This window comes from Xyrauchen texanus, chromosome 10 (genome assembly GCF_025860055.1).
Source record: "Xyrauchen texanus isolate HMW12.3.18 chromosome 10, RBS_HiC_50CHRs, whole genome shotgun sequence".
Lineage (NCBI taxonomy): Eukaryota > Metazoa > Chordata > Actinopteri > Cypriniformes > Catostomidae > Xyrauchen > Xyrauchen texanus.
Window position 1 is genome coordinate 10570258 of NC_068285.1, and position 24306 is coordinate 10594563.

At 37.9% G+C, this 24306-nt stretch overlaps 1 protein-coding gene across 2 annotated transcripts; it reads left to right on the forward strand.

Annotated features, from left to right (window-relative positions):
* On the forward strand, positions 1–23694 carry LOC127650193 (heat shock factor protein 1-like). Of its 2 annotated transcripts, XM_052135450.1 has the most exons (14): positions 1–401; positions 865–973; positions 2008–2144; positions 4788–4912; positions 7979–8054; positions 8843–8904; positions 9155–9242; positions 9358–9491; positions 9852–10085; positions 12103–12180; positions 15110–15215; positions 15748–15795; positions 21153–21216; positions 21917–23694. In XM_052135450.1, the coding sequence occupies exons 1-14, from the start codon at positions 276–278 to the stop codon at positions 22114–22116; spliced, it is 1587 nt and encodes a 528-aa protein (XP_051991410.1). In that variant the 5' UTR covers positions 1–275; the 3' UTR covers positions 22117–23694. The 2 variants fall into 2 exon arrangements, with proteins under 2 accessions (XP_051991410.1, XP_051991411.1); XM_052135451.1 differs by lacking the exon at positions 12103–12180.
* Positions 23695–24306: the final 612 nt, after the last annotated feature.

The window sequence follows — 24306 nt, forward strand, 5'->3', positions numbered from 1 at the left end:
GCGGCGCCCCACTACGCTGCTTGTTTTCTACGCACTTCGTCGCGATGTTTGATTTTAATGGAAATTTCCACTCGATCGACATCGTCAAAAACACTCATTCACATTAGTTTTATTTAAAATATCGCTATTTAAACTGCACCCGGATCGTCAGAGGAGATAAACGAAATCATAGTCGTGTTTTCTAACGGAATAATCCGTGTTTGTACAGAGTGTCATTCAGATCCTCGTTACAGAGAGTTTGTTTATCATCGAGTATAGTCGATAAATCGTCTGTAATGGAGTATCACAGTGTCGGTCCAGGAGGAGTGATTGTCACTGGTAATAATGTACCTGCGTTTCTCACTAAACTCTGGACGCTGGTGGAAGATCCGGACACGGATCCGTTAATCTGCTGGAGTCCTGTGAGTTCAGAGTCTGGGTTTGGGTTTAACGTGGTTTGATTGATTGTGTGTGTGTGTGTGTGTGTGTGTGTGTGTGTGTGTGTGAGAGAGTGTGAAGCATCATTAGATCATAGATTATTTTGTACTGTGGCAGTTGAGGCCTAAACTGATGTGTCCCTAAATAAAAGTGAACGGCCCTAAATCTGGATCAGAGTAGATCTGTATTGAGAGCCTCATCATGACTTTGCAGAAGACTAATGTGTAGATACTTGCCTACATATTAATGATACATTTAATTCTTAAAAAAGGGTGTGTTTACAACAGGATTCCAATTTTCCTATAAAATGATTATAAATGTAGTAATTGTATAAATAGTCTGGTTATGCAAAGCTATTAATCTCTATTAAGCATAATACAAGTGTTTTTGGGTGTGTTTGCTTGCCAAACTCTTCCTGCAGTGAGTTTATTTTGTATTTTGTTTTAGAATGGCAACAGCTTCCATGTGTTCGACCAGGGCAAGTTTTCCAAAGAGGTTCTTCCGAAATACTTCAAGCACAATAACATGACCAGTTTTGTTCGACAGCTCAATATGTGTAAGTTGAAGAACCAAATTAGTTTCCGTTTAATCATCTGCATTTTGACCTTTTGTCAAAGGTCAAAAATGCCAGCGTTAAAGAACTGCCATAATAATATTATATATTAATATTATTTTCCACTTTCTATGAGTTTGTTGTTTTTATCAACATCAGTCCTGATCATAATGACCAAATGTGAATTCATTTTCAGGATTTTAATTGTTAAATGCCAGTTTGTTTACATAATGCCACTGTTGTTTTTACACACACACACACACACACACACACACACACACATGCACACATTTCTCAATACAAAGCACACTGACATCCATACCAACACACCCACACTTGCAGTGGTCTATTATACAGCAAACCTGAAAATAGGAAAAAAGCATGTATTTGCTCCATAGGCTAAATATGACAAAAGTTTTGCCATCTGGTAAAAAATATTATAAATGTAAATTTTGAAGCCAGGGCTCCAGAATGAAAGCATAATAACATAGAATTCATGATGTTATTCTTTAATGGCACTAGGATCAGATATTGCAGTTTTAATGGGTTTCAATGGGGAATTGTTTTGTCCTGAGTGTATTTATTTTGTGTACACAGTGTATTATAGGAACTGAGGTTGAAATATCAAAATTCCCCCAAAATACAGACCTTTGACAAAATGTATGCCATTGGCATTAACACGAAAATGAAAATGAAAAAGACTAAAATGTCCCGAAGGTCACACAAGTGCTAATTTAATTATTGAATGACCGTGCCAGATGATGTCATGAAGATAAATCTGGTGTATGTTGTACATTCTTGATCATTTTTATAATACATTGTTTATATTCAACAAAGAAATCAACATTTTCAGCAGTTTGGATATTGTTTTGTCCAATAGCCTAAAACCTTGGAAGCAAATGTTATCTTTATGTATTAGCTGTTGTATTGTCTGTATACATAAAACTTACATTATGCAAATCTATTTAACATTATGAAATCTATTAACACTGTACTTATGTACAAACATAAAATATAACTATATATCCCTCTCATAGATGGTTTCCGTAAAGTTGTCCATATCGAGCAAGGTGGACTGGTAAAACCGGAGCAAGACGACACGGAATTCCAGCATCCGTATTTCATCCGCGGTCAGGAGCACCTGCTAGAGAATATTAAGAGGAAGGTCACAACAGTAAGTGGAAAACAGTCACATATCATCTGTCTATTTGAAACATCTGAATGTATCAGTTGGGTGTTTGTGATAGTCAGAACCATAAAGGGATAGTTCACCCAAAAAAGAAAATTCCATCATTATTCACTCACCCTGATGCCATCCAAGATGTGTAAGACTGTCTTTCTTCAGCAGAACACACATTAGAAAAATGTTGAAGCAGAGTAGGTCCTTATAATGTAAGTAAATGGGTGCCATCAGGCTGCTCACTTTTTGACAGTCCAAAAGGTTTATTTAAGCAGCATAAAAGTAACCCACACTGCTTTAGTTGATCAATTAATGTCTTCTGAAGCAAATCGATAGGTTGGTGTAAGAAACAAATCGATAATTAAAGCGTTTTTAACTTTAAATAGTAGCTTCCGGCAGTCGTGTGGCGTTTGTTCCTCTGTTGTATGCAAAGCGTACGCTTCCGACTTCTCGCATGAGCGCGCAATTGCGCTTGCATAACTGGTGCGTTGACCGCTGACAATTATAGAATTATGTTCTTACACAGTGTAAATCGTAATAACGTGGCATTATAAATGATCCCTCCTTTCATACTGGGCACTGGAAATGGCTTTCCAGCATTAAATGTTGTAAAATATGTTTAGCAGATCTCAGTAAGGGTTTAGGAGTGTAAATGACAAACAGAACAGAATGAACTTTCTGTTGATGTAGTTTTCTTTCTTGTTGGAAATATTAGTAATTTTTGGGCTTTGATCAACCTTATATTAAAAGTGACTTGGGAAATATTGTTTTGAATAATGTTAGTCATGCTTGATATTTGTATACACTAACTATTTTTATAAATACAAAATATACTGTGTGTGTGTATATATATATATATATATATATATATATATATATATATATATATATATATATACATATATATATATGTTTATACCAAGTGTGCCGCACAAGCTCTCAAAAGTGAAGCCAAAACGTCTCAATCGCCCCCCGGTGACTGGTCCTTATATAGGTCATAAACCCCGCCTCCCCATGTTATTCAACGGGACGTGAGACCAACTAAACAATTAAATTACACTTCACATATCTTTTTTCCAAAGATAGTTTCTGTCATTTACTGTCGTTTCTATCACGTTGATGTCATTTCAAGTGTTTGTTTTCAAAATAAGTTTGTTTTTAGTTATTTGATGCTATAAAAACGGTGCTGTGACATCATGATTGACAGCTGTGATTGACAGGTTCTCTGAGCGAAGTAGTCACTGAAGCACCAACTGACTTTTTTTCGGGATCTTCGGAGGACTGAGGAGATTGGAGCTTTATATTTAATATCTAAATTTCTATAATTAATTATTTCACACCGTCATAATCAAAAGTGCAGGGGCGTGTCCTTGCGATTGATTCAGCGAGAGTGAGGGCGGGGCCTTGATTTTGCGGCTTTACTTCCTGCTCACTACTGCGCAGGTCTGTTCCCGAAATCGCAACTGCGCAGACTCAAGTCCCAAGATGTCAGCACCATATCGGGACACTGGCGGCTTCAATTCTCACCAATGGAAAAGAGCGAAGGGGCGTCGGCCATCTTTTTTTACAGTCTATGGTTTGTACAGTGTATATACACAGACTGCATATATACTGATCGTATATTCACTGTGTGTGTGTATGTATATATATGTGTATATATATATATATATATATATATATATATATATATATACTGTATATATAAAAATATATTTAAATATATTTAAATGTTTAAATAGACTTTTGGGAAAGATCTTCCAGTACACTCTTATTTGTAGCTTAAAACATGATAAAATTAGTTTAATAAACAAATAGATCATTGTAAATAACTGTCATTCAAATTTTTTATTTTTTTTAAATAATAAAGTTATATAGCGTCTATTAAGGTAACTTTTCAAGGTGCTTTACATAGGAAAAACGAAATCACATAAAATAACAAAAACATATTTTTGTGTAAATATGGAGATCAAAAGAATATTAACTATAAAATGCAATGCAAAAATAAAACGATCATGTAAAAGCTTTTCTGAAATCATAACTTTTAATATTTGATTTAAATATAGATATATATCGAATAGATGCCTCTCTGATATCATGCGGTAGCGAGTACCACTTCTTTTTGGAGCGAAATCTGCAGTTCCGTCATTTCCATTGGAAAGTTGTACATGCGCACATTCAGTGTGGGTGATAAATAACCAAATCGAGTAAACCCTTTTTCAGATGATTTTCTATGTGTGCTTCTACGATCTGCCTTTGCTCTGCGGAGTTTCCATGGCCCTCTTTGGTTCCCGGCGTCCCTCTTTCCTATTGGCTCAGTATCAGCTTGAGATAATCTGAGGTTTGAGCATGAGCCAGCTGGAGTCATCGGATTAGAAGATGAGGTCGTGGGGCACATAATCTGGCGTTGCGCTGATGCTCAAACACCGCCACTTTCCACCCCTCAGATTTATAGTCTTTCCTCTGCGGCGCCTTTGTCCAACTGTCCAGCTTGGACAGAAAGCAAACCATTAGCACATGCTTTCCACATCTTGACGGTTCAACAACGGGTCACGTCAGACTTCACTCACCTGTCCAATTACACACACACTATTCTGTTCATCTCAAAGTCTTTGAAGTTTTCATTGTGTCCATCCGCAGGTGTCTAATATTAAACACGAAGACCTGAAGTTCAACTCGGACGACGTGTCTAAAATGATCACAGATGTGCAGCTCATGAAGGGCAAGCAGGAGTCCATGGATTCCAAAATCGGCAGCCTCAAACAGTGAGTCACACACCCTGAATTAATACTTTTTTAGATTGGGTCAATTGGGACCAAAACTCAGTAATCTGAAACACTGAGCAAGAAAATAATGAAAAATAATTGAAGAGGAAGTGGAAGTCATCTGTGTTATTTTCTTGAGAATTGTATGGCAAACGTGAACTAAAGCTACACAACACTCTTGTAGCTTTTTAAGCAGACAATATGATGGAAAGCAGAAGTTTTCTTGCTCTTTTCAATGTAGACATACTCCACCATTCACAACACAAAATCTCCCTCCCAGTCCAACCAGAACATTCGAGGTCATTCCTACAATTCAGTGCCTTTTAAGTCCCCCATGCAACTCAAAGGTTTAATTTAAATCGATTGCTATTTTAATGTTGCATGTTAAAAAGAATAAAGATTGTTTATAATGTTTCACACTGCTGTGGGCCTAAAATAACTGTGCTAGTGTCATTTTCTCATGTCCCCAGAGCTGCATGCCAAACATCTTTGTTTAACTGATGATTTAGCATTTATTTCTGTCAAACACAATATTTATTCAAATTTGCATAAACTTGAAAAGAAAAAACCTTGAAAAGAGAACGTGTAGAATCCACTGACAAATCTATTGATAGAATTTGGAACTGACACATGGCAGAGTTAACACTTCTGTTAATCAGCCAAGCAAAAAGTGTTTTTGGCCGATGCCGATATTGCAAAAGGGCCAATTATCGGTCGATTAGTCGGCCCGGCGGAGACGTCGGTCGATTAGTCGGCCCGGCGGAGACGTTTAGTTGGCCCCGCGTCGACCCATTCTGGTGGAGACGGTCGGCCCCGCGGAGACGTCGGCCCATTCGGTCGGCCGGCCCACCCAGACGTCAGTCCATGCGGTTGAGCCCGCCGAGACGTCGGCCCATTCGGCCGGCCCCGCCGAGACGTCGGCCCATTCCGGTGGAGACGGTCGGCCCCGCCGAGACGTCAGCCCATTCGGTCGGCCCCGCCAAGACGTCGGCCCATTCGGCCGGCCCCGCCGAGACTTCGGTCCATTCTATTGCTAAGGTGTTTTGAGTGTCTTTAGTGCGTTGCTAGGGTATTCTGTGTGGATGTTCAGTGGTTGCTCACTGGTCTATTTCAAATGATCTCACCTCCAGGTCTCTATTGACTCAGTGTAATTCTATGGGATGTTTCTCCACATTTGACTAAATCTAATGTATGTTTGATGTAACCATTGGCTTTACGTCCCATTGGTTGTGTTTTAGTTTTTTGTTTAGTTCATTTCTTTTGTTACATAGGTTGTAAGTGTAATGGTTAAGAGGTGAATGCATGCTAATCTCTAGTCTTTGTGTGTCTGCGAATCAGCGATGGCTTGTTAATGCTGCACCTTTTAACCCAGTTAGTCATCGGTCAAAACAGACGGTCTCGCAGCTGCTCTGAGCTTGTTTGGAGGCATTTTATCCATTGCCAAAACACACACACACTCGCTGTCACAGCTGGACGGGGCTCTTGAGTTTGTCAAAGGTCAGCTGCTAGACACACAGGCTAAGTATTGCTGATGATGTCATCATATAAACCACGCCCTTTCATTGTCTTGAATTAAGAAGAACTGGTGCAAAGATTAGTCTTTACAGAACTGTATAAAAACACAGTCCTTACAAAGACTTGCTAATTACTTTTGTTAGATTGATTGTTGAATATTAGAACATTATTAGTTATAAATGTCAAGCTTGCAGTGCAACTCGGCAAAACTTTAGAATATGATTTAAGAGAACATGAAATGGCATTTTCAGAAAGAAACTTGTTTGAAGACAGGACCTGAATTCGTCCTGATAGGCTTTGATGTTACTGTTTAATATTATTTTCCCCCACCCACTTAGGCAGAGAACATTGTTACATTTTGATGAAAGACGTTATGCCTTTAGAAGAACATGCACTAATTAATTGTGCACAATAAAATCAGGCACATATATTTAGAAATTAAATAGGATCGAATTTGATTTCATGTTGTATTTAACCATTTTAGTATCTTAGGATGTAAAGGGTTGAAGCACTTCGAGACCAGTTTGTGTGTCTCATAGACATTTGGGAGAGGTCTGATCCCCCTGCTCACAGGAATCCACACCTGCCCCAATAAACCCCCACCCCATCTGTTGAGGGGTGAGAGCCGGGGGGGAAGGTCACACGGCCGGAGGAGGGAACTCTTAAAGAGACTCTTCCTGCACGCTGCTGTTTTACAGACAAACTGCTGGGTTACAGTGCCATCGAGTCATCTCATAACCTCCTTGAGTGTTTGAAGCTCCGATGAGAGTGTGGTTTCATCTGTGTGACCATCACTGAGAGGCAGTCGGGCACAATCAGCACTTCACAAGGCTCAATGGCACACCTGTGCCAGCTATTGCAATCCAAACAAGTCGAATTTCATGTTGTTCTTAGCAAGTCATTGTAATGCACACTAAGTGGCTTACTGCTTTTTATTAAATGGCTTCACAAATATGACAAAAATTTCAATATATTATAATAATGTGTAACTTATTTAATAAAATGTATTTATTTTTTGTTTACATTTGCAGTATATTTATACCTTTAAATTTATTTTTATTAAATATATTACATTGTATATTTATTGTATGTATTTATATATTTATAGTTGTAATTTATTTATATATATATAGAGATATTTTATTTTTATTATTTGCAAATAAGTGACTGAATTTAATATTCAAGAATGTTTACAGTATAAATTTATACAGTTATAATTAATTTTTTACATAAATTATGTATTTTCTATATTTACTGTATACATTTATAAATACAATTTAATATTTAATCTACATTTACAACATGAATATACTGGTTTGTTCAATCAGATTTTAGAGCCATGATTTTCCATTTTGTAGTCATTATTTACAGTACAAGTTTGAGAAATACAACAGAGGTTTATGGGTGGAATAAATCTTATTTAGTTTGGTTTTAAAATTCCCAAGCATATAGACGATTACAGGATTTCAGTCCTTAAAGTGACACAACCAAAAGAAAGCATCGCATGAAGTTTTAAATGGTATCTTTTCTTTCTCTGTCTGTCTCTCGCAGTGAAAATGAAGCTCTCTGGAGGGAAGTGGCCACAATGAGACAGAAACACGCCCAACAGCAGAAAGTCGTCAATAAGGTCAAATCTCCTTCCTTTATCGTTCAAAAAGGCAGCTTTGACTTTGTTTGTTATAAAGGACTTGACTCCTTTTCCTTTGCAGTTAAGGACTTTGTGTTAAAGGCAGCCTTATCAGTTTAAGGGCAGTTCAGGGCGGCAGTGGCTCAGGTGGTAGAGCGAGTTGGCCAATAATCGCTGGGTTGGTGGTTCGATTCCCGGCCCGCATGACTCCACGTGCCGAAGTGTCCTTGGGCAAGACACTGAACCACAAGTTGCTCCCAATGGCTGGCTAGCACCTTGCATGGCAGCTCTGCCATTATTAGTGTGTGAATGAGTGTATGAATGTGTGAATGAGTCAGTGTAAAGCACTTTGAATACCGCTAAGGTTAAAAAGGCGCTATATAAGTGCAGACCATTTACCATTTCAAATCAACATAAAATGACTTTCCCATACCATTTAACTTCCATAATGTTATGCATTTTTAAGTGAGATAAGATATGCAACAAAAATGTGGTATCTATATGACCGTTTGTTGGAAGGGAGGTCTTGAAAAATCGGAGAACTCAATGTCAGGCAAAAATGGAAAGACGTTTCAAATATGGAGCAAGTTATAATGTTTTGATGAAACATTACATAGACATTTTCTATATATATATATATATATATATATCAAGTATAATATCAACCAGGAATGTGTATTAAGTTAATGGGGTCAGTTTTGATATTATGAAGATATTTCCTATAAAATAGCAAAAGAAAACTGTCAGCTTAATGCTTGAAAATGTGAATAAAACATCTGTTTCCACAGCTAATTCAGTTCCTGATCACACTGGCACGGTCCAACAGAGTCCTCGGAGTGAAACGAAAGATGCAAGTCAACTTTAAACGAATTCAAACTGATCTAAATTTATCAATTTCTGTCACTATCTCACTATTCAACTGTTGCTTTGAGTGCAAAAGGTGACAACCTGCCAACTTTGTCTGGTTTATCTCTTGCCCCTTTGATCTTGCCTTCTATTTTTGGTTTTGTTTGGGTTTGTATTTTTGTTTGGTCTGGTTTGCATTTTTGTTTGATATTTGTGTTGCATTTTTGTTTGATATTGTTTGTTTATTTTCACAGTCCCCTGATGTTGAATGACAGCAGTTCCACACACTCCATGCCCAAATACTCACGGCAGTACTCACTGGAGTCGTCCCCAGCTATCTCTGTGAGTACTGCCCCCTCAAACTGTCAACTGAATTTCCCAATGAATCCTACATTTTGTGCATATTTGTGTCTGTACATGGGGTGTTGCTAAAGTTGATGTGTTTTTGCTTTGGTAGCCCTCCAGCACACCTTTCACTGGAACGAGTGTCTTCAACTCTGAGTCGCCTGTCAAGACTGGACCGATTATCTCTGACATCACCGAACTGGCACAGTCCAACCCCGTGGCCACTGAGGAGTGGATTGAGGATAGGTATATTTTGATGCATTTACATTATTTCACTAATGTCCACTTGTAATGGGAGTCACGATTTCTTGCACCAAAAACAAAATGACAAAATTTAAATTTTCAAATCTCTGACTAATGCATAGAATTAAACTGGCCCTGATTGCTACTGTATCTTTAAGTACTTTATGTAAATGCTCTTTATGATACACTAACCTCATTAGAGCCTGCCTGCATAGTAAATCAAACTCTTATTTCAGATAAATATGTTTTCCTTTTATATGGCCTCTTTTAACATTTACAATTAAAAAAGAAAATGTATAAGCTTCATGAAAATGATTATGTTTTTTGAAGATGTTTAGATGATTTTGTTTTTTTACATCACAGAACAATCCCATTGGTTCACATTAAGGAGGAGCCGTCTAGCCCCGCCCACAGCCCTGACGTGGAGGAGGTGTGTCCTGTTGAAGTGGAAGTCGGGGCGTTGTCAAGCATACCTGCAGACACGCCCCTTTCCCCGATAACCTTCATTAACTCAATTCTTCAGGAGAGCGAGCACGTCACCGCGCCGACACCGCCCCCCGTCGAACAGAAGTGTTTGAGCGTTGCCTGCTTGGACAAGTGAGTTTAATTCTTACCTGAGCACTAGTGTGATGACTACATCTGAGCAAATCTGCTCCATTGTTTACCACAGACTTTCTGTAACCAGAGGTATAACTGCAAATTTTAAAATCCCTTCAACTTAATCATTAGAAACTAGTTTTTACTGTATGGATCCTTAATTAGGCTGTTTTCACACTTGCTTTCATTGCTTGGTTTGAACCCATGTTCGGTTCCAACGTATAACTTGATCACATAAGATGCTTCACAAAATAATTAGTCTTAAGTTGGTTATTTATATCTTCAGCTTTAGTGTGTCTATAGGAAATATAAATGTTAGACTCCTAAACATCTCTTTTGCAAATAGAAAAGATTAGAATAGAAGAACAGGGAGCCCCGCAACAGATGTCATGGCCCCCCACACAGAGCCCCCCACTGAACAGCAAGTCCACTTTATTAGGTACACCTGCACATCTACTTATTCAGCCAATCATATGGCAGCAGTGCACATGCAGATATGGGTCAGGAGGTTAATGTTCACTTCATCCATCAGAATGGGGAAAAAAAAATCGAATCTCTGTGATTTCAATTGTGGCATGATTGTTGGTGCCAGATGGGCTGGTTTGAGTATCTGTAACTGCTGATCTCCTGGGATTGTCAAATTTCTATGAGTTTGTGTCATCGGCATCTTGCCCACCACTAAGCTGCGTTCACACTGCCAGCTACTTTGTCGCTGCATGTCGCTAGTGTCTGGCGGTTTGGGTCGCTAGTGGTGTGTATGGAGAGTCTAAACAGCACTGTTTCTTTACAATTAATATGATCATTAAAATATTAGGATTAGAGCTCTACCATCTTCTCCCATATTGGCTGTCGCTCCTGAAAGTCCCTCTTCATTTGCATAAAGATAAACATTTCTCAACTTTGTCGCGTCGCTGGACACGCCCACATCCGGTCGCCGGATGCCGGAAGCCGCCAGCTCTCATTGAAAATGAATGAGATAAGGTTGTTTTGTCGCAGCGTGTCGCTGGCAGTGTGAACGCAGTTCTACTTGTGAACATGTGAGCCGCTACGAACAAGCTAATCAGATGAATGTTCAACTGACGTTAAGATTAAAAAAAATTTCAGCTTATTTCTCCCCAGAACGTATCTTATGCTTTCAGAAGACTCGGAATATGACACATCAGTTGCATGAACTTCTTTTATGATACTTTTGGGTGCTTTTTAAGCTTTAAAGAAAGGCACTATTAAAAACAGGCTGATATATGTTCATTATATAGTTGCCTATTGTGCTCCACATAAGAAAGACAGTCATATAGGTTTGGAACAACATATGGGTGAGTAAATTATGACACAATGTTCATTTTTGGGGAATTATTCCTTTAACTAACTGTTGAGCTGGACTTGTTTCTAGTATTTGGCTGCTTTGATTGCTCTGGCAGGCTAGCGTAGCAACTAATACTAGTATTTTTCCAGATATTCATGCGAGCCAGTACATTATTTCATGTGGTAATGCATCTCATTGGCCATATGGCACTGTCCTTTTTTTCATATGTAATTAAAGTGCATGCTAATGTGGACTTATTTTTTCTTTTTTTAGAAATGAATTAAAGCTTACTTTGACTTAACATGCACAAAATGCCAAAATGACACTTCTTGGGATTGATCTTCACTTGGGTTCCTTTGAAGTCTTGGCTTAAGATTGGATTAAATATGGGATCATTAAAAAAAAAAAAAAAAAAAAGTCTTTTTAAAGGGACACATTCATGATTTGTCCAAGAACATAATAAGAGTTTCATTGGGGGAAATGTTTTTAATAGTGTAGTTTTACAGTCCAAGCCAACACGTATAACCACTCAAAACACCTGGACATCAATAAAAACCCATTTCAGAACGATTCAGGACCGTTTTGTGACTCAAGTCACTCTGTAATGCCTGTAGCTCCCTCTCCAGCAAATGTCTGGCCCCATTTGTGAATGTGGCAGAGGCCTGTTGATGTGTGTAGCGCCCATAGTGCCATGTTGTGCTTCTGTCTTTTCAGTTATCCTCAGATGTCTGAGATCTCTCGCCTTTTCTCCAGCTTCTCCGCCTCGTCTCTCCACCTCAGGCCTCAGTCCGGGTCAGCATTTCAGTCGGCCGAGCTGTCCCCAGAACGCCTGATGCTGTGCTTGATTAACCACTCTTAGCTCGCGTTCCCAGGGTCTGTGCTATCAGATCTCTGGCTGCCACAAATGTTTACTCATTTCCCTACTTTTGTGATTGCTAATTGTTTGGTGATTTTGCTACTGAGCTTTAGTTTTGACACCAGTGTTGGGGAAGCTTCTTAGAAACTGTTTGCTAAATTTTGTAGTTAAACTATAGACATGCTACTAAAGCTGATAACCCTACACTAAAAAAAATCTCTATCTTTGCACGCACTTTACTAAAACAATTGCAACTTTGTATTGCAGCACTTAAGATGGATCGCTTAAAGGAATAGTTCACCCCAAAATTACAATACTCACCCTTATGCCAACCCAGATGTGTATGACATTCATTCATCTGCTGAACTCAAATTAAGAGTCTTGGTCCATGCAATGCAAGTGAATGGGTGCCAAAAAAAATTTTAAGCTCTAAAAATTACATAAGTTAGTATTGAAGTAATCCATAAGACTCCAGTGGTTAAATCCATGTCTGCAGAAGTGATATGATAGGTGTGTGTGAGAAACAGATCAATATTTATTTACTATAAATTGTCCTCCCTGCTCAGTCGATCTACACTTTCACATTCTACTTGTGTTTTTGGTGATTTACATTCTTCATGCATTTCACCCCCTACTGAGCAGGGAGGAGAACTTACTGTAAAAACTTAAATATTGATCTGTTTTGCACTTACACCTATCATATGACTTATGAAGACATGGATTAAAACACTGGAATCTTATGGATTACTTTTATGCTGCCTTTTATTTGATCTTTGGAGCAACAAATTTAAAAAATATCCCTCTAAAAATCTTGGTGATCTGCTGAAGAAAGCAAGTCATGCTTTTTGGGGTGAACTGTCCCTTTAACTTGTATCCTTCCTCATTTTGTAAGTTGTTTTGGATAAAAGCATCTGCTAAATGAATAAATGTAAATTTAGTAGTAGTACTAGTCAGCTACAATAAAGGCTAGGAGCAAAAACTAGGTTGCAACATTAAAGCTACTAAAAGGGGCAATCTTTTTTTGTAATATATAGCATGTATCATGTTATAACATATATGGGTGTTTCTTAAACTTCGGGGACTTTTAGCACTGTGGATTTCTAGAAATTAGGCTCATCTAAAAATATTTTCTCACGCACTATTTTTTTTTTTGACAATATCCAACTGTGTATGTACATGCATCATAATTTAGAGATTTGTAGCATTTTTGTCCTTTTTTCCCACCACAGTGTAATTTCCAGCACATCTCAAACTCTATTGTGTTTAATAGAATTGTGTGTGGAAATGACGCTGAAGGAATTTGCATTTAACGTATATATTCACAAAAATAAATATTTAAATGAATACAAAATATTGAAATAAAAAGTGTATTTCAGTCTTTGTTTAGATCATCATAGTTGCAGTAATATGTATTTTTATAATGCATTTTCATAGTTTAATATTGAAAGTCTGTTTCTGGAACCAGGCTAAATCTATACATAAAAGGCATTTGAAAAGGATCAAAAATAAATGATAAAGGCTTGGTAAAAAGTTTCCAATTCAGTTTTAACGTGACCTTAAAATAACAAAGAAAAAATGCGAAATCTTAATTTGAATAAAAATCCACCCCCTGAAACATGAAAGTGCTCGATGTCAAAGAAACACCCATAAATGATGTGTCATTAAAGGCACAAAACAATGAGGGGGGGGGGTTTTGACCAGATGAACAATCTTAATTAGGGTGATGGGATTAAACTTGAACAGACATTTACAGTAAAAACATGCTCTATAAAATAGAAGCACATTTTGTTATTACATCAACTTGTTCGCTTGTGTGCACAAACAATGTGACTTTAAAGGGATATTCCGGGTTCAGTACAAGTTAAGCATTATGTTGATTACCAGTACAATGCAAGTGAATGGGGGCCAATTTTTGGAAGGTTTAAATGCAGAAATGTAAAGCTTATGATTTTATAAAATCACTTCCATTAATTCTTCTATTAAAACTCATGTATTATTTTATCTGTAAAGTTGTTTAAATGGACATTTTTACAGTCATTTTAGGGATTGTTGACATTAAATTGTCATGGAAACGAAGCGAAGTAAATTTGGCTATAACTTTACACAGTGATTTTATCACTTGACCATCGTATCATCACGTTTACACACACAGGGTTTGTCTTGTGGCTATACGTTTGGGTATTTTAACATTAAAAACTTGGCACCCATTCACTTCCATTGTAAGTGTCTCACTGTAACCTTGATTATTGCTTTTTATAAAGAAAAGGAGGGACAAGTCGAAATGTATTTGTGGTGTCAATATCATGCCACAAATGCTGTCAATTGAGCTTAACTTGTATTGAACCCAGAATATTCCTTTTAAAAACAACGTTGCATTTGGTTGCATTATATTGCTAATTGTTGAAATAAGTAGCTTGTACACTACTTTTAGTTAGTTACTCCCCAACACTGTTAGAAACGTAAGAGCTTGATCGCAGAATTTGTTCTAAGACGCATGTGTTATCCTCCCTTTCAAACCCCCAAATACCCAATCACCCTTTGACAGCGTTCCCCTTCCACCTCTGATTGGATACTAATGTGATGACCTCATCCCTCTATGCCCCGTCCCCCTCTATGACAGTATCATCACAGTTTGGATCTTTCTGGGGACTGGCCTTTCTCCCGTTCTTCACATAGGAGTGTTCAAATGCTTTGTGGTTATGAACTTGCTGTTTTTTTTATTGGCTGCTTGTTTAAACGATAAATCTTAAACGAGAGTGACGACTGTTTGGTTTATGGCGAGTGGAATTGTCTGGTTTATTTGCAGCACATGACATATGTTTTTCTTTCTTTTAATCTATTTTTATTTTTTATTTATTAATGTAGGACTGAACTGGTTGATCATTTAGAGACCATCGACTACGGACTCGACAACCTTCAGCAAATCCTGAACGCTCAGTCCATTAACTTCGACACCTCGCCCCTTTTTGATGTAAATATCAATTCAGTGTATTTTTGTGTCTTATCTAGTTTAATGTTCTGAGATGTAATATTGGTAGAGTATTTTAGCAATGCCAATGTCATTGGTTTGATTCCTAGGAACACCTACTGATAAAGTGTAAACATTGAACGTACTGAAAGTTGCTTTGCATAAAGTGTCCGTTAAATGCATAAATATAAAAAGACGTGTTTTTGCATTCAGAAGAATCTAGACTAAGCACAACGTAATGGAATATAGGGGCTTCCAGACACATTGTTAAAAGCCCAGGCTTGTCGCCAGCTATCCATAAATAAGATATTAGGAAAAGATAACTAAAACATAAATTCACCCGACACGTCCATTTTATTCCAACCAAAATTTATTGAACGCACATAATGTTGTAATTACTATTTCAGATCTTTTGAAAAAAGAACTTCCCAGGAGGCGTTCACGGCCAGATTTACAAAAGCAGATAAGATGCAAACCATAAAATATCAATGTGCTCTCGATAATGATCTTAAACGGAGATTGTTGTGTTTCACAGATTTTTTCATCATCTTCTGCCGATGTGGATCTGGACACCCTGGCTAGTGTGAGTTTCCCTGTTTGTGTTGTTCAAATATTTTAAGACTTATTTAGTTTGGATAAAAAAACACGGTGCATGTTGTGAAATTTAGAAAACTATGTTCTGGGTTCAATACAAGTTGAGCTCAGTCGACTGCATTTGTGGCATAATGTTATGGAGCCAGAATGATGTCTAAAATAATATATTTACAAAATACAATTCAGAAATGCACAGCGTACAAAATCTGTTTCATAAATCCAAAAATACAATCCATAAATGCATTAGAGCACAAATATTTCCCCTATTGCCCACACAGATACTTCTCCCATAAATCAGGGCTGGACTGTAATCTGGCATACCGGGTATTTTCCCGGTGGGCAGACGCACTTTGGGGCCGATCAGGGTGCGGACTGGCCATCGGGAGAACCAAGTGGGCCGGTGGATCGTCTGCGAAATGTGCTGAATGGGCCACGATAAGCTAAAACGAACCACCGCATTATGCATAATGGACCACAAAATGGTGCCGCGATATGCAGAAAAGGACAGCGAACACCCCACCCCCCGCTCAAGTTTTGGGACAGTTGCTATGTAAATCCCGGGCCGATTTATCTTCCCAGTCCAGCCCTGATGTAAATCAATTCAAAAAGTATTTACAAACAGTATCTATCAAGTTCTTGAATTCATTTGCATGATATCATTTGTGAATGTCGTTACATTTATTTATGGTTCACTGAATCTGCATGTGCAAATCGTCACGTGTGTGTGTGTGTGTGTGTGTGTGTCTGTCTGTCTGTCTGTCTGTCTGTCTGTCTGTCTGTGGATCGCTTTGGATTTGTGTGTGTGGCTATTTTGAGACTCTCCTGCCAGGTTTGGATTCACAACTTTCGGAGGTCACATTTGTCGGCCCCATACGTCATCGAGGCTGTTTCATTTCAGAAAAGCAAGTAGGACACTCCTGTAGCGAATCAGCTCTATATTCTTCCACCATTAGGTAGCGAATCAGCTCTATGAAATATTAATAATCAATCATAACTTGTTATAATCGATTATGAATATTTGGATCAGTTAATCGGGTTAACTTGATGTAGCTACATTAACATTACAACCAAATACTCGGTTCATCCCGTGAACACTCAATTTTGGTTATTAATTAATTAATTAATAGAAATGTACATTTCCGGGCCATGGGAAATGTCTTTCTTACTAAGTATTAAGAGCAAGTAGTCAAAATCTATGATTAGTGACTTTAGATATGAGCTTGAGACACAGACAACTTTACATGTGACATGAACAAGACTTTATTAACTAGACTAAACATTTAAACTACTCTAACATACATATACATACATGCATACAGTTTACCAAGGGAAAGAGGGCTGAAGCAGAATACAGGAAGGCAAGAAGTTATAGCATTGTTTGAAGTTCAGCAGATCAACAGCCTGAGCAAACCATCATATTAGTTCTGACACGCCCTTTTTAGAAAGGGGTTAAGGATACTTAATGTATCAAATAATGAGACTAAGTTTGATACTTGCATGTCCCATTTGAAATAAACTGTCCTGATGCAATTTGTTGAGGCTCCAGTTGATCTTTGATGTTGTCTTGATGAGAGAGAGAACCAGTGAGAGTCAGAGGATCTTGGTGAATGGGCAGTCAAGGCCGTAGGTAGCCTGGCACATGCTTGGGAGTCCTTGGGGCCTTCTAGTGTGGCATGATTCAGCGAGAGAGTGAGAGAGCACAAGGCTCAGAGGGCAAGAGATAGGCGACAGGGCTAAGAGCGAGCTAAGAGAGAGAGCTAAGAAGAGATAAGAGGAAGTGGGCGCAGCAATTTTATACCCTCGGGAAACAGGTCCCACCTCTCATTGGCTCGACCAATAAGAAGGGTTTGAGTTCTAGGCGGGAATTTGGTTTATTGCTCTTTGTTGTAAAATTGCCCATTGCATGTGCAAGAAAGAAAATAGGAAATATACTTTTAATACTAATATGTTGTTGTTATTGACATATCATGTACACAGTCATTTCAATCTTCAAAATACCAAGTTATAGAGACCAAATATGCCACACATATGATTTTGGTTAACCATAGTATGCAAAGTCTGAAACATTAACCCATTAGTTTGCAAGAAAACATAGATCAAGCACATTTAAGGGAAAATGTGAGATGGCACATTAGATACATGTCAATATTTATCACATGGATATATAGAATATATATATATAGGATTAACAGGGTTCATTTCTCTTTCTCAGTAAGAGAATGAAGGGAGGGTCAGCACTTCTCTGAACATTCCTTTGGAGGTCGTAAAAGTCTCCCTTACTCTGGGCATGAGAGAGTTCCTTTGTCAAAGCTCATTTGCATGTTTATGACAGTAAGAGATTTTGGGCTGAATGACTCAAAAGATAGTAAAACATCGCGTAATATCATTCTACAGAGATCTTATATTCGAATTCAGCTCGGACAAATCGTAAGGTTTAATTTGATACCAAGAAAGGTATATTTAGTACACTTAGAAAGGGAATATACACTGAGGCTATTAAATATGAGGCCTCAGAGTTTAAAACACACAACGAAACAGTTCTAACGAGTTTGATATACCTCAGGTATACACAACATACAGGGATTACACGTATTTCATTAGCAATATGCAGTTCTGTGTTTAACTGAAAAACACACACACACATTTTTACGTTCAAAGTTTCCCCCTTCCTGTCCACACGATAAGCACGTGGTGAGCATGCGGATGTCACATGCGGTTCTCTGTCAATAGTTCATTGTCTCTTTGTCAATACATTTATTGTGCTTGTGGAGGCTGGTTGGCGCTATTTCAGTAATTAGGGGGGTTTTTAACAGTAAGTTCTTGTTTGTTCGGGAATCTGTTAAGGCACTGATCCTCCGCCATACCTTACACTCCGAATGCAGCCTTCAAATACGACCACCTTTCTTGGGATTTCGGAGGACGCATGAGGTGTATCCTTTACGGGCACTCACAACCCACAATTCTTTGCTTCAACGGAAATTAACATCATTTGTCTGAAGATGAAAAAAGACGCCAATTTCCCCAAAAATATGATGTTCAAATGCAAGGAATGCTAATTCCCAAGTTAAAGTGCCTCAGTAGATGGATGTAGAGTATATAATATGTGTAATTATAGTAATCTATAATTTAAAAAGTATTAGACTAAAAGTTTACTTTTCTGTCTACATCATTACAACACTCCTAAAACTGACCTCATACATTCCCTTCTAAAGCTCTCGCGCTTGTTAAAGAGTGGCCTGCTGTCATAGCAACCATGATACATTCTGTTTCCGTCTGTCCTACGAAGGCCGTCTCGGACAAGGCTTGTTTACAGGAGGACACTCGGTATACTGCAGCCTTCAAAGGACACGTGCTCACTAGCATGCAGCCTTCGAAACGTGACACAGCTTGAGAATCCAAACCTCGCAGGAGAGTCTCAAAATAGCCACACACAAATCCAAAGCGATCCACACATGTGACAACAATGCTGATTCAGTGATCCATAAATAAATATAACAGCATTCACAAATGTTTTTACAAATACCTATCCACAAAAAATACAAAAACATTATTAAAAAGGTGCCTAGGTAGCTCCGCAAGTATTGATGCTGACAACCACACATGGAGTCACGAGTTCGAATCCAGAGTGTGCTGAGTGATTTTAGCCAGGTCTCCTAAGCAACCAAATTGGCCCGGTTGCTAGGAAGGGTGGAGTCACATGATGAAACATCCTTGTGGTCGTGATTAGTGGTTCTTGATCTCAATGGGGCGTGTGGTGAGCTGTGCGTGGAACGTGGAGAGTAGCATGAGCCTCCACATGCTGTGAGTCTCCGCGGTGTCATGCACAACGAGTCACGTGATCAGATGTGCGGATTGGCGGTCTCCGAAGCGGAGGCAACACTGACACTTGTCCTCCGCCACCTGGATTGAGGCGAGTCACCGCGCCACTATGAGGACCTACTAAGTAGTGGGAATTGGCCATTCCATATTGGTGAGAAAAGGGGATAAAAATGTATATAAAAAATATATATATATATATATTATACATTTGTACACACACACACCAATCAGCCACATCATTAAAACCACCTGCCTAATAATTGTTTAGGTCCCCCTCGTCCCACCAAAACAGCGCCACATAGCATTCTGAGATTATATTCTTCTCACCACAATTGTACAGAGTGGTTATCTGAATTAACGTAGACTTGTGTCAGTCCTAAGAAGTCTGGCCATTCTCTGTTGATCTCTCTCATCAAGACATTTCCGTTCGCAGAATTGCCCCTCACTGGATGTTTCTTTGTTTTTGGCATCATTCAGAGTAAATTCAAGAGAATGTTGTGTGTGAAAATCTCAGGAGATCAGCAGATACAGAAATGCTCAACCCAGCCCATCTGACACCAACGATCATGCCACGGTCCAAATCACTGAGATCACATTTTTCCCCATTCTGATGATGAATGTGAACATTGACAGAAGCTCCTGACCCGTATCTGCATGATTTTATGCACTGCACTGCTGGCACACGATTGGCTGATTAGATAACAGCATGGATGATTGTTGGTGCCAGACGGGCTGGTTTGAGTATTTCTGGGATTTTCACACACAACAGTCTCTACAATTTACTCCAAATGGCACCAAAAACAAAAACATCCAGTGAGCGGCAGTATACGGTAACTGATAACCGCTCTGTACAATTGTGCTGAGAAGAATATCATCTCTGAATGCTATTCTGAGATGCGGGTTGGCGCTGTTTTGGCAGCACGAGGGGACCTACACAATATTAGGCAGGTGATTTTATTGTTTTGGCTGATCATTGTGGTTGTATGTATGTATGTGTGTGTGTATATGTATATGGCCAGTCCATAAACGTTATAACACAATCTGTTTCAGAAGTATTGCCACAAGATGGAAACATTACATGTGTTAACATGATTCTAGTGTGTCCTCAACTGTGTGACGTTATATACAATTTTACAACTTTGTAGTCTTGACGATGCAATGCCAGCAAACCCCGTAAGTGATTTTATCACACTAAAATTATGCTAACACATATTGTTTACGTTCTGTAGCTATTCTTTAAAAAAAAAAAGTGTGTATTTTAATGTTTATGGACTGGCTTCGTTCACTTCTTTTGTAAGTGTTTTACTGTAACTGTCATTTTTGACCAGTCAAAATGATTTTCTGTGGTAATCAGCACTATGCTACAAACGCTGTCTTAACTTGTACCCAGAACACTCCTCAAAGATACAGAATTCATGGAATGAACGGAATGCAAAGATTTTTATGTGTGTCATTAATCAAGTGTTTCATGAATATACATTTAGATTTATTGATTTAATAAATCAAATATGTGTGGACTCCTTACAGATCCAGGACCTGCTGTCACCTGAACCAGTCAACACAGAATGTGCTGCGGATTCCAGGAATTCAGGTGTTTAGGCTGCTTATAAAGTTCAATTTTGGGTTGCTACAAAATAAATTGTTTATTGATAGTTTGCCGTGTTAAAGGGATTGTTGTGCATGACTTTCTTCTGCAGAACACAAAGATTTTTAGAAGCATATTTCAGCTCTGTAGGTCCATACAATGCAAGTGAATGGGGACCAAAATTATGATTGCATAAAGGCAGCATTAAAGTTATCCATAAGACTCCAGTGGTGTAATCCATGTCTGCAGAAGTGATATGATAGGTGTGGGTGAGAAACAGATCAATATTTATGTGATTTTTACTATAAAATCTCCTCCATGCCCAGTAGGGTGGGATATGCATAAAGAATGTGAATTACCAAAAACTAAAAAAAAGAAAGTGAAAGTGGAGATTGATAGTGTGTTTCCCATTAATTTAAGTCATTTCCACTGACGCAGAGCAAGTTTGTTTTAGATTTGTCGATAACAATAAATAATTTAGCCACAATGTAGAAAAAACACTCACTGAAATCAAGAGTTGGGACTGTACCATTGACCACACATTGGCAGTGAGCAATTGCATCTGCGTTCACGTACGTTTCCATCACCAATGTCAAATGACGGGAGAGTTTGGGGAAAACAGGGAATGTTTAATTTAATTTAATGATGCTAGAGGTGCACAAAATCACTTCACCTTTTAGTAAAAATAGATGTCAATGTTTTTCAGGCAAGCTGCTGGTCCAGTACACGGCTCAGCCCGTGATTCTACCCGACCCCATCAATACTGAGACCACCGGTACAGAACTGCCCATTCTTCTGGAGCTGGAGGACAGCGACTCCTGTTTTGGGCCAGAACCAGCAGACGACCCGACCATCTCCCTTCTTAACTTCCAGTCCCCTGTACCCGAAGACCCCAAACTATCATAGAGAGAGCAACTTTTATAAAGGGATTTATGTCTGTGTGGGGGTTTTTAAAAAATGTTGTTCTTTTGCGTTTAATTTTTTTGGTAATTTATTTAACATGTCAGGGCAAGCCATGTGAATATTACTCTGGTATCTTCTCTTCTCTTTTAGTCAGGTGGAGAAAATAACTGTTTAATTCTCTAAAAGCAATAGAGAAAATTCAGTATTCATTGAAATTCTGTTACAGAATCGTCACATCAAAATAAGATTTCATTTGTTGCAAAGTTTGTAGTTTCTTTGTTATTCAGGCAGTGTGATGGCTCCAACAACTAAATGTGAACAACATTTAACAGATGAAAAAATCAATTTATTGACCATGTTTTGTGTGTTGGAATGAATTTACACCGATACAATTAGAGATCTCTATGATAAGGTGTTCTCTTGCAGTTCTTCAATGCAAACCTTAAAAAAAAAACCTTGTTGATTCGAGTCTGGCTTGTGGCGCACACGCAGTCTTCAGTTTTTCCTTCTGTTGTGGTTGAAAATTCATCCTCATTTAATCCGATACGTCACTCTTTGACACCCAGTTGTCGTTCTGCCGACTACGCCAAATTTTGAATTTCCTGGAGATTTATTTTCAGTATATATTTGAATGGGATTCTGGTTGTATTATCTCATGGATAGTGAGGTTAAAGCAAAATATAGAAACCATTTAGCTACAGTTTATTCCGATAACCTCACCTAAACTGCAAAACAAAGTCTGTCTCATTGGACTACAATGAAACACGAGCCTAACATAAACGGACGTCGCAAATCAACATTTTAAACCTGTCTAGCATCTCACCCACTGTCTTCAAAGACATCGCTGTTAGTCATCATATAATGTCGGATGTTGGTTAGTTATGATGGGTTTGCATTGACAATGCCAGTTAAAGGTTCATATGTAGTCTCAGAAAAGAGTTTAAAGAAACGTCTTGTACTAAACATCTTCTCTTGCTGTGTAAAAAAAAAAATAAACAAATATACAAAATAGCTATATATACGAGACTTACACATATATGCGAATATATAGAGTTTGGGGTCTATATAAATAATGCATTTGTTCTGACAAAGCAAATAACTTAAAATGTGCATTTGACTGAATTACATAAGCGGTGTAATGTTTAATGAAATTCAATTTGTATGCATTGATTGGAGTGTCTGATGGAAATCTGATTTAAAGACATTGTGCAATAATTCAAGTCCTAACCAACTTTGACATTGACTTTGGTTTCCTTTATCTTCTTTTATATATTTTTTGTTTTTAAAATTGGATATTGAAATACCAAATTGAAATTGTATTTTGTGTGTGTGTGAGAGAGTGAACTGAACACATGCTAGGCCTATTGGTCAAAATGTTTATTTTTGAATGATCATTGAGGTAGAGGAACTGGGAGAAGAATGTCAACTGTTCATGAATCTGATCATTTTCTGTAACATTTTAGTCATTGGATGACTGTCACAACCAGAGAGACATTAATATTAGACATAAATTATTTTATTACGCATGTGAACAACACTTTGTGTATTGGTATGTTTCAAATAAAACATTTTTGGAAATTAGTTGGAAATTCATTCATTTGAAGACTCTTGCAGTCCACAGGTTGATTTCAATTTTATTCCCTTGTTGGAAAATCCAGCTAAAATGAAATGGAAGCTGGTTTGACGTGGTTTCTAGTTGGTCCAAGATGTTCTAGATGGTTAATCAACTGGACTACCAACCGGTGGACCTAGTTTCAACCTGACAGACCAGCAATAAACGTTTGTCCTGCTGCCTCTGAGTTCTGGAACTTGGAATTATTTGAGATTTAATAGAATTTTCACCGATTTAATGTCATAAAATGAAGATTTGAATTTGATGTTCAAAATAGATGTTCAATTTAATGTAAAGAACATTTTCAAATGACATTTAGCAATATACAATTTTGTGACATTTGTAAAGAATATTGCTGAAACATCTAGGTGAGAAAATACAATAACATCATTATGGGGAATAAACAACCATTACATTTACACAGTGTGTTTACTTTGTACATTTTTTGTAAGTGTGACAATAATAATCATTTAATCCGAATTTTGTTCAAACATTCATTACAGATTCTCTTTCGTTTCGGTCGTACCAATGAATAAAATAATTATTTAGGGCACTTTTATAAAAAAGGTGTGCTAAAAAGT

Coding starts and splice junctions, on each gene's coding strand:
- LOC127650193 (XM_052135450.1), top strand. CDS start 276: ATGGAGTATCACAGTGTCGGTCCAGGAGGAGTGATTGTCACTGGTAAT. Junction 8,055..8,842: donor AGCAGAAAGTCGTCAATAAG/GTCAAATCTCCT, acceptor CTGTTTCCACAG/CTAATTCAGTTCCTGATCAC. Junction 21,217..21,916: donor TGCGGATTCCAGGAATTCAG/GTGTTTAGGCTG, acceptor AATGTTTTTCAG/GCAAGCTGCTGGTCCAGTAC.